Source organism: Hibiscus syriacus, unplaced genomic scaffold (assembly GCF_006381635.1).
Source record: "Hibiscus syriacus cultivar Baekdansim isolate YM2019G1 unplaced genomic scaffold, ASM638163v2 tig00111088_pilon, whole genome shotgun sequence".
Classification (NCBI taxonomy): Eukaryota; Viridiplantae; Streptophyta; class Magnoliopsida; order Malvales; family Malvaceae; genus Hibiscus; species Hibiscus syriacus.
In genome coordinates, this window is record NW_024062978.1 from 1,121,246 (window position 1) to 1,131,766 (window position 10,521).

Below are 10,521 nucleotides of genomic sequence, written 5' to 3' on the forward strand. Positions count from 1 at the left end.
AGTTTCACCTAAAATCAACCATAGGAAAGTAGATCTAGAGATTACCTTCAAAAGAAATGAAGAACACGACAACTTTCGAGGTTCCACGGCCGCCTTTATAGCTTCCGATGTCTTTGAACCTCCACTGTAAGTCCTCTCCCCTTGCTTCTTGTTTTTGTTTTTTTTTTCCTTGATGAGTGTTTTTTTTTATGTTCTCCCCCTGTTCGTGAATGCCTCCCCTCTTCATGGATCCCCCTCCTCCTTTATGGTTGCCATCCTTACCGAATCCCCTTGTCCCTTTCTTTTTTTTTCTTATGTTTTGGTCAGATGTTGATGGGTTAGGTCAGATTTGTTAGATTTATTGACTTTGGTGATGGTTTAGGTAAAGTTTGAGTGGAGTTTGTTTGTAAGTGGGTGAGTGGAATGGTGTTATTCACGTGGGGGCATCGATTTTAATTAAAATAAGAAAATGGTGCTCACAAACAGCAATGTCATTATCAAGAACTAGCCACAACTCCAGAATTTTTCCATAAAAGGTGCCAGTATTAGATGGTAAACTAATTTTCCCGTAATTATGAACCTTAAAAGTATTCCGAATTCATGAAGAGATGTGATGGTGTACAATATTCACAAATATCACCTGTTAATGCATTTTATGATTTAACATCTTGGACCAAGTGATTTGTGTCAAATATACTATCATGCAGTTTAATTTATCCCACGATAAATAACTCCAGTGACAAATTTACACAGGATCATCAACTGGTTTGGACTTCTCTGGCATTTACAGAAAACATAATAATTTTTCTGAGGTGATAAACCTTAACGAGTCTGGATTTTGGGATAGCAAAGTGGTACGTAAAAAACAAGTTTACCGTAGTAGCGAACAGGTAGGAAACATTCACGGATTTGTTTGGCAACTGAAACATTGGCAGCCAGCATAAATTCTTCAACCATTTGGGTCGCTTCTCGAATCTGATACATGCCTGAATAAATAACTCAGATATCAGACATAAATGAAAGCATGAGCAAATATGAACATATTCTTTCTGGAATCTCAAGACCATTTAATTTAATCGGCATTGACTTAATCATAAATCATAATTATTAATTACTACCATCCAGACGTCCACCATTGGACAAATGATGAAAATGTCCAATGCATAGGACAAAACCGAATGGGCAAAAACACTGAACTAATAGAAAAAGACCAGTGTGTGTAAATCTTTTAATTCAACAAAATGATTCTTGCAGATAAAGTTTTAAAAGGTTCTATTATCAAATGGTTCCCACTTCCCATAACATAACATATAATATGCTGAACATATTCAGCTTGCAGCAATTTTTGAGATTACCTTTTTGTTTGTTTTTATAAGAAACTGTGAAATCTTAATGAACCGCAAATGAAACATACTGGCTTTATGTTCATGTCTAATTACTAAAAAATTTGTAGATGCACTGAGTTTTTTTTTTTTTTTTGAATTGCTGCTAAAATATCTTTGATTCATTTTCCAGATTAAGAGTTTAAAAAAAGAATTAGGCAACAGACCAATATCAAGAGGATCATGAGTCTCAGTATCAATTTGAAATTTGACTTCAGCAGAAGCAAGAGTCAAGGCTCCTTTGACGATCCGTCTTTGCCTCATTATCTGCAGTTTCACATGTGACAATAGACATGGAGTAAACAAAATTGAAGGCAAATTAAACCCAATGTAATGCGATTATGAGTAGAAACAGACTCTTTAATAACAGACCTTAGCCAAAGTATTCATATTTCTCAAATCTGTAGTTAACGGGTCCATCAATCGACTGCAAAAGAACAAAATCAATCAGAATGCTCATGCGCCAGATAAACCACAAGATTTTATTCTACTGGAATATAAGAAACCAGATATCCCCAGCAGAATATAAATGAAAAGTATATAGTAGTAAGAAATAGAAAGAAGTGTGTGAATATGCTAAAATTGCGTTCTACTGCTCTCTCCATCTTCTCTACTTCTGGTTCTATTAATCTTAGAGGCATTTGGGATTCAATTCGAAGCCAAAGGGAGAAAGTACTCTGGCACAATCTTATCTGGTTTCCATTGCACATTCCTAAATTTAGTTTGATTGCTTGGATGACTTTGTTGAACAGATTACCAACAAGAAATCGTCTACTCAAAATGGGAATTACCACGGAAGGGACCTGTGTAAACTGCAACAATGATATGGAGACAAGAAACCACCTCTTCTGCCATTGTCCCCTTGCTGTCCGACTGTGGAATTCCATACTGTCGCTGAATGGCTTGAAGAATGCAACCTCAACATGGGATGAAATGGTTACTCGGGCATCATCAACATGGAAAGGGAAATCCTTGCTCACTACAATCTTAAAGATCGCATGGACTGCCTATGTCTACATATTATGGGAGGAAAGGAATTGCAGAATTTTCAAAGGTCGACACAGATCAACCGAGAACTTACTTAAGGTCATTATTGAAGCTGTGCGAATTCAACTAAAGGGTAGAAATATAAATAGAACTGATAGAACTAACTATAACCTTTGTATTGCTTGGGATTTAGATTAACCAATCTTTGTCTTTTGTAAGTAGGCTGTTTTTAATTCTTTTGTTATGATTGGTTGATTGTTTTTGTAGCAGAACTCTGCTCTTTTGGGTAATAAAATTCGATTTATTCAAAAAAAAAACTTTCACAGATTGTATTAACATTTTTTTAACCGATGAGCAAGAAAGGAAATGGCAAAAGTTCTTTTGCCTGGAGTAGCTGACAGTGCAAGGGAATAAGTAACCAAGTGTGTAATAGATCATACTTTCACCAAAATAACCACAGAAGAATAATAGCAAATAACAGTTGATAAACTTAGACAGCTATCAACTTTTTTTTTTTTTGAAAGATAAAAGTTTTGTCGATACCGAAGAAAGCACGCAGGTCTTGTTATAAAACCTCTTAATGACAAAATAACGACACAAAACATCCTCTTAAGGATCATCCTCGGAACTATTTCAAGCATCCTCTTAATGACAGTTATCAACCTTACATAGCCAAAACCATAGAAACCAGCATGCTCACTATTTCAAGCAAAACAATAGGATCTCAATCGCAAATAAGTAAACTAACAGCTTGTAAGATCCAAACTTAACATCCTAAAGAGAATAGTCCTTTTTCACTCCATTGGCTAGGTTTCCTGCTTCAGACTGTTACACTCAAAACAATAGTTTAATCAGTGAAGAAATTTGAGTTATATGGCATGGTAAGTTTTTCCTATGGAATAATATCAGATGATGATCTTTCAATGTTCAGAAAAAAAAAAAGGAAAAAAAAAGAGAGAACAAATCGAGAAACTTTTGAAAATTTACATTTTTAATCTCTAAACTTTTACAGCTTTACATTTTGGTCTCTAATTTTTTTAATTTTATATTTTAGTCACTAGTCCAAAATTTGAGATATTACAAAGGTAAAAGGGTAACTTTTTCCCCTGTAGTGGACCCAATTCATCACTTTCGTCCCTATCGTATGTTCATATCAATTTTGCCCTCGAAGTTGCTCAATTGCATCATTTTATACCCTATCCCTAACTTAAAACCTTAAATTATAAACTCAAACCCTAAATGCATAACCACATAACCTCTAAACTCTAATATCTAAATCCTAACTCAAGTTTATAATTTTGGGTTTTAATTTAGGGGTAGGGTATATAATGATGCAATTGAGCAACTTTAAGGGCTAAATTGATGCGAAAATAATAAGGACGAAAATGATAAATTAGGCCTATCACAGGACAAATGTGACCCTTAACCCTTAATTTAATTTTAAAAATATAGAAAAATAAAAAATTATTAAATAATATTTAATGGTGATTTAATCATTTAAATTTACTGCATAAAAACTCTTTTAAAAACCTTTGAAGGCATGTGAGATACTTAACCAACAAAACAAACTAATTACCACTTTCCTTTTAAAAATGTAATAAACATTTATATTAGTTCGCTGCCCGAGTAATTTGCGTTGGATTAAGCTGTAAGAACATCTCCAGCGCGTCGCTAGGGTAGAGAAAATCTCCATTTTGGAGATGAATTTCAACTTCAGCCCATCTCCACTTTCAACGCTAGAGTAGAGAAAAGCTACAGTGACACTCTACATATAGAGTTGCACTGTAGCTACACTACATATTATTATTTTGTTATTTTTATAATTTTTAGTTTTTTTTACTTTCTTTTGTTATTTTCTTTTTCTTTTCCTTTTCTTTGTTACATTATTTTCTCTTATTATATCTTTTTATGTTTTTTTATTGTAATTTCTACACAATAAAATAAAAATTAAACATAATATAATAAATTCAAGTAGATTAAATTACAAGATAGATAAAAATACATTGAAATTAGATAAATAAACATACTAATAGTTAAATATTGTGAATAAAGTAGAGTTGGTAGTAATGTAGAGATAGTGCTGGAGATGAATTACTGTTTCATCTTTATAGTAGAGATAAAAATGATGTAGAGTAGAGATGCTATCGACTGCCGGATTAATTTTGGTTTTGAATAGTCATTTCTTATGTTGTTAGAAAAAAGCAAAACAAAACTCATATATATAGAAAAACAGAATTCAGTATAAATTGAATTAACTAAATATTATTATTTTTTTAATTTTTGATTTTTGATTGTTAATTGATCATATTCATTCAATATCTAACCCAAAAAATCAGATACCGATTATAACTTTTCGGACAAAAGTGATGTGAATCATTTAAAATTTGAAGACTAATTGATATTTGGAGTGGATGAAGAAACCTTTGAATACTATCACAGACACTCGATTAGATTATGAATTGTTTGTGCATCCATCCAATAAACATCAATATGGAATCTCATACCTCAAATCAGACGAGAACCGTTCAAGAAGATAATATAATTCAATTGCTGAAAAAGCATTACCAAAGGCATTGATGTTTTAGTACATCTATGGATCAGATGAGTATGAACAAGTTAAACAAGGAAAGAACTCCCTAATATTTATTGCATTGCATTCAATTATTGGTGTTATTCTAGTTTAGAGGCAAGCAATTGAAACATTCAAATGTACACCGTCAAATCCATCTTCCTTACAAAACCAGAGATGAGCAAATAAAGATGAAGTGGAGTAAAACTCGTCTCTATCAAAAGAGATTTGTGAATCCTACCTCAACTATTGTCTCTCCAACATTGAAGTCGCCTGCAACGAGAACAGAACCGAACATTACATTTGCGTGACTTTGTTTTGTTCTATACATGAAGGGGTCTTGAAATCCTGACATTTCCACACAGGTGTACCTTCAATAGAAATAAAACATCAGCAGATGGTTCCAGAGAAAAACACAGGCTTAACAACAGTAGTCGGATTACCCATGTTCTTCTTGTCCATCAATGGAGAGTTCTTATTAATCATATCTTCCTTGGCATTCACTCGATCCCTATAGGAACAAACGCTCAAGGGCAACTTCTTTAGCTTTATTCTTCCCCTCCTTTTTCCAGTAGGATATGTATCTTCGCAAGCTTTTTCCTTTGATTCTGCTTCACCATTATCCAACACCGACTCCCCTGATTCTGCCATCATACCTCCATTGCGGGTAGAAGACGGGCTTCCTCTCAACACAATACCCCCATTGAGAACCTTTGTGTTCTCCAGAGTTGGCAAGTTCTTGGACCTTTTCTGTTGATGCCCTTTACATTCATATATTGGTGAATCTTTTGAGATTCTTGGAGAACTATTGATTGCTCGGTGCAACCTTTGGGCTAAATCTTCATCTACCCTAGAACTCTCAATTGGTTGGTGTTTTTTGTATAAAACTTGAACCGGGACATGCTTCTTGGGCTTATTCTTTTTGAGGTATCTATCCTTACCCCCAACATCTTCAGAAAATGTTGCTACCATCTCCAATGCACTCTTAGCTGCGGCGATAGATTTAGCTGCAATTGCAGCCTTCTCCTCTGCTGCAGCTCTGGCAGCTTTAGCAGCCTTAGCAGCGGCAATAGCGGCTGCTCTTGAGGCCTCATAAACCTCCTCTGGAGAAAGGTTAGGGTTATTGAAACGTGAACTCAATAAGTTATTAAGATGAGCATCAACATCACTTGATGAAGTAGCAGGTGATGGTGAAGGAGAGGAAGTTGAAGCAGCAGCTATTCGCTGATCTGAAGCACCATTTGCATCCGAAGCTCGTTTCTTAAAACCAGCTAACAGGCGCTTCCGAGGAGGCAAAAGGACATCGGCATCCAAGTGATTGATGTCACAAACGTTAGCATCCATTAAATCCAGCTTATTATAATCCAAAGCACCAGAGAATGAGTAAATTCTTTACAAGGAGAACCCAACCGCTCCAATTCACATCGATTCCATATCATCAACAATCATAGATTCAGTGTTAAATGGTAAACAAAACCCAAAGGGAAAATCTGAATCATAAGGCAAAATAACAAACAAAGGGAATCTCAGATACAAAAAACCCCACTTTGGAAATAGCATAAATGCATACAGGTGATCATTGAAAGATGATTCATTCGTCGTCAATGACATAAAGAATGAAAGCCTGAAAACCCTATAGGCTATATGCAGTTTCTGTTGTAGAACTACTAGTAAAACCAATGGAAAATTAGATGATCTTGCAAGTAAAATGAATAGCCAAATTGAAAGAGGAGGGCTGATCGATTAAAACAAAGGCAAACAACGTAAATTCAGAGATTGTAAAGGGATGGTTAGGATGTAACAATAATGAAAAAGATGACAATTAGGAATGAAAAATGATTGAATTTTGATCGAACACCTGATTACATGTGTATAACCGGAAAAGAAAGCAAGTGTTTTGTCTTAGGATTGTAGAGAAAGATAGAGTTGAGAAGATTACAATTAGGGTTTGCTTTTGTGTGGGGGAATTTGAAATACCCCAAAGAGGATTAATGGTATTTCAAGGTTCTGGATAAAAATGGTTCCCGACCCAATGGAGGGAGAGGGATGAGAATGAGAAAGGAATCGGAGATACATAGGCTTGATGTAATTTGAGCATAAGATTGTTGGGTTTACATCTCTATTTTTCAATTAAAATTTTCAGAAATTTTACAAGTTAAACATTAATTTATATAATCAAATAAATCTTAGTTCAGTTAATAATATTAATATTGTAATACTTTAGAAATTATCAATTAATTTAGAGAATTTCAAATAAATAATACCTTCTAATCACTTAAGACTAATAAGAAAAGGTGCATATTAATTTCAGATTAAGATCCATGTTGTTACATATGTTAAAATGTCCATAGTTTAACTGCCAAACTCAGACCATAGATCACCAACAACAACAAAATCAAGCACCGTCATAATTTCAACGAAGAACTCGCCAAAACATTCATGGGGTTCCTTCTATTAACGAAACAACCAAGAAAACAAAGCCAAATCACAGTGGCACAATCATACTAGGAAATCTATTTCCAACTCAACTTGCCTCGTTTCATGTTCAAACTATAAGTAATTAGCTTCACTACTATGTTAATCATGCTATTGTTCCATGATTAAACCAAATTCTTTCGTCTCCATAGGTCCAAAAACCAGAGTCTTGGATGGCATGTTTGCACAACCAACTCTAATGTCTCAACCCGCCATGCCGTAATCTTCAGCCTGGTCGTAAATGTTGTAAGTCCCCGGAATTCCCATTTTTCCAGACATATGTTCATCTCCTGCATCGATTAAATAGGCATTTGATCGTTCAGATTTTCCGAATATCGATTCTAACACACCTTCCTGAAAAGAAAATGCTTACCATTGTATGCATTTGGATTGGACATTACACTCAAGAAATGCAATTCAGAGGATATCTCAGGGTTTTGGAAGCAGAGATCTTGAGCTCTAAGTGCAGGATTCTGCTGAGAGAGAAGATTCTCAGGTTTAGTCGTCTTCGTTTCATTCGGCGACTCGACTTCCGTCTCCTGTTCTGATTCAGCATTGTTGGATGATGACCCCAGTTGCTTCCTCTTAGACCGAGCCCGTCTGTTTTGGAACCAGTTATAGACATTATTTTCAGAAATTTGGCCATGCTGGCTCAGTTCCGAGGCTATCTCTTTGATCTTTTGCTTGCTCGGAGTTCCAGTCCCCTGATCAAAGATACGTTCCAGAATCTGAAGCTGCACAGCGGACGGCGTCCACCGCTGCCTGGCAGTAATTTTGTGCCCAGCAGATGCCATCAAAGGGTCACAATAGAGGTTCCCCAGCCTACCACCTGTAAACAATTTCAAGTATCTGGTTTTAACAGCATCAAGTATCTTGTTTCAGTCACATACAACACAAACAAAGAATCCAGCTAAAATATAATACCCAAAGTACCCAAAAAAAGTTTGGGTTTGGCCTATAATATCTTAAGAATCATATTTCTTCACAAACAAAGCATTAAATGGGTATTTGTAACTTATTCAAATCAGTAACAAGACCTATGTTGGTAAAAAAAGAAGACCCTTTTAAATAATGACAAAAAGGAAGAGAAAAAGAGCATGATAAGAAATGAGAGAAGCCATAAATGAAAGACAATATGAAAGCATATATAAGGAGAGAAATAGAGAGAGAGAGAGAGAGAGATGCCTGCAAGATCTTGCTGGGCGGTGAGGTTCTTATGCATCTCAACGAGCTGCTCACAAATGGAGGCATAAACAGCAATTTGGCTCCTCAGAGTCTCCAACTGCTCATCGGTCATCACTTTGACATACATCACTCCACCATTGTTCACATTTACATTCACCATATCTCTCTGGGTTTGATTCTCTTGATGGCCTTCCAATTCCGTTATCATGATTTTGGTCTTCTTTTAATTTTCGCTCGTTTCATAACAAGTCAATCTTGATTTCTCTGTCATGTCTTTGTTTGGAGGAAAGGAAAGTCAAGTGGTTGCTCGGTGCTCACCAAAGCAAAAGAACAAGAAAAAAAATAAAAGGAAAAAGAAAAGGTGAAAGGAGAAAGGAGAAAACTTTGAAAAGTAGCGTAGAAATGGACAAACAGAGACAAAAAACTGTAGGATGTTGGCGATTGACGGTGCTTAATGCGCAACCTGGAGTATGTTAGCAAAAAGGCAGTTTTTTTCTTTTACTTTGACTAGGACATTTTTTTTATCTTATATCGTTAAATTCTTACATTAGTTCCTATACTATATGCAAATTTAATATAGGCACTCTAAATTGATTAAATTAAATTATACTATCAGTCATTATATTATGTATAAATTATAAATTTAATTCATGTTTTTAATTTTTGATCATTTAGATTTTTTAATTCAGTCATATTATTTTTGAATAGTTGAATCATAAGAACAAGAATAGCAATAGATCAAATATCTATATATTTTTTAAAATCGTCTTAATCAAAATACTTAATAGTTATAAATCATATGAGTTTTATTTTTAAATATACATTTAAATTCAATATTATTATTTATCAAGTATTTAAATTTTAAATTATACATTGAATATTTGAATCTATAATACTTTATATATCTACCAACATTTTAGATGATCAAACTTGAATTTCTAAACATATTTTTCATTTAGTAATATAAATTTAGATTCAAATATTTGAATATACATCAACATAAATAACACATATTTGGATAATGGATATCCAAAAGTATATCCGTCAGGGATGTGAATTTTCAAATATCATATATTATTCAATTTAAAGTTTCATATCGAAAAATTCGAATACTAAACTTGTTATTCGTGTTCAATTTAAAAAAAATAGATATTCAACTTTTTTGGATATTCAAAATTTTGAATAGTATATTCAAATATCTGAATATAAACATAAAACTTATTTTGATAGAAAAATTATATTTAAATTTTATATTTTGCAATTTTATGCAACAAATTTTATACTTTTACTATATTTTATATATATTTAACTATTTACACACAATAAATAATTAAAAATTATATATTTTTTAAGTTAGAGGCTTAGTAGTTTAGCGAGTTACTTACTTAGTGAGTTAAGGTTTTATATTTGATGTAGGTTTAAAATTGAATTAAGATTTGAAAAGTTAATTGGTTTTTTTCCTTAAACAACTTTACAAGGAACTAATATTCCATTTACTTCCTAAAATATAATATTCCATTCACTTCTAAATATGGGCAAAGTACGTAAATGATCCCCTGACTATAAAGTGTTATTTTATTGAGTCATCTGATTATTAAAAGTTACAAAATAGTTTCCTAACTATAACTCATTGCTTTTTAAGTCCCTTAACTATTAAAAGTTACAAAATGATCAATCGGCAAGTTAAAGTTATGCTCAAACCGCTATCGATTTTTAATAAAAAAACTACGAGTTTGGAATATAATAAATAATCGAATGACCATTTTATAACTTCTGATAGTTGGTGGACTAAAAAAAAGTAATGTCCTATAATTAAGATATTATTTTATAACTTTTAATAGTCGAGTGACTTAATAAAATAATTTTCTATAATCAGGGACATACTTTACCCTATTAATACATAGATTTATACAAGTAATATTGTATTAAATAGACATTTATAAT

At 33.3% G+C, this 10,521-nt stretch overlaps 4 protein-coding genes across 5 annotated transcripts; 1 reads left to right on the forward strand and 3 right to left on the reverse strand.

The window, feature by feature from the left end:
* Window positions 1-466: 466 nt before the first annotated feature.
* LOC120152268 (exosome complex exonuclease RRP44 homolog A-like) lies at window positions 467-1,845 on the reverse strand. Its single transcript, XM_039164524.1, has 3 exons — window positions 1,734-1,845; window positions 1,529-1,628; window positions 467-965 (listed from the first exon to the last, which is right to left on the reverse strand). Exons 1-3 carry the CDS (start codon window positions 1,779-1,781, stop codon window positions 802-804), a joined length of 312 nt encoding a protein of 103 aa, XP_039020455.1. The 5' UTR covers window positions 1,782-1,845; the 3' UTR covers window positions 467-801.
* An 89-nt stretch (window positions 1,846-1,934) lies between these two features.
* On the forward strand, window positions 1,935-2,546 carry LOC120152358. Its single transcript, XM_039164593.1, has one exon. It carries the CDS (start codon window positions 1,935-1,937, stop codon window positions 2,544-2,546), a length of 612 nt encoding a protein of 203 aa, XP_039020524.1.
* Window positions 2,547-5,007: 2,461 nt separating this feature from the next.
* Window positions 5,008-6,979, reverse strand: LOC120152276. 2 transcript variants are annotated; one of them, XM_039164531.1, is made up of 3 exons: window positions 6,776-6,979; window positions 5,361-6,347; window positions 5,008-5,288 (listed from the first exon to the last, which is right to left on the reverse strand). In XM_039164531.1, the coding sequence occupies exons 2-3, from the start codon at window positions 6,259-6,261 to the stop codon at window positions 5,215-5,217; spliced, it is 975 nt and encodes a 324-aa protein (XP_039020462.1). In that variant the 5' UTR covers window positions 6,262-6,347; window positions 6,776-6,979; the 3' UTR covers window positions 5,008-5,214. The 2 variants fall into 2 exon arrangements, with proteins under 2 accessions (XP_039020462.1, XP_039020464.1); XM_039164533.1 differs by having other exon boundaries at window positions 5,361-6,407.
* Window positions 6,980-7,309: 330 nt separating this feature from the next.
* LOC120152289 (WUSCHEL-related homeobox 13-like) lies at window positions 7,310-8,969 on the reverse strand. The gene is made up of 3 exons (XM_039164545.1): window positions 8,578-8,969; window positions 7,766-8,221; window positions 7,310-7,682 (listed from the first exon to the last, which is right to left on the reverse strand). The coding sequence occupies exons 1-3, from the start codon at window positions 8,783-8,785 to the stop codon at window positions 7,597-7,599; spliced, it is 750 nt and encodes a 249-aa protein (XP_039020476.1). The 5' UTR covers window positions 8,786-8,969; the 3' UTR covers window positions 7,310-7,596.
* Between the last annotated feature and the right edge of the window lie 1,552 nt (window positions 8,970-10,521).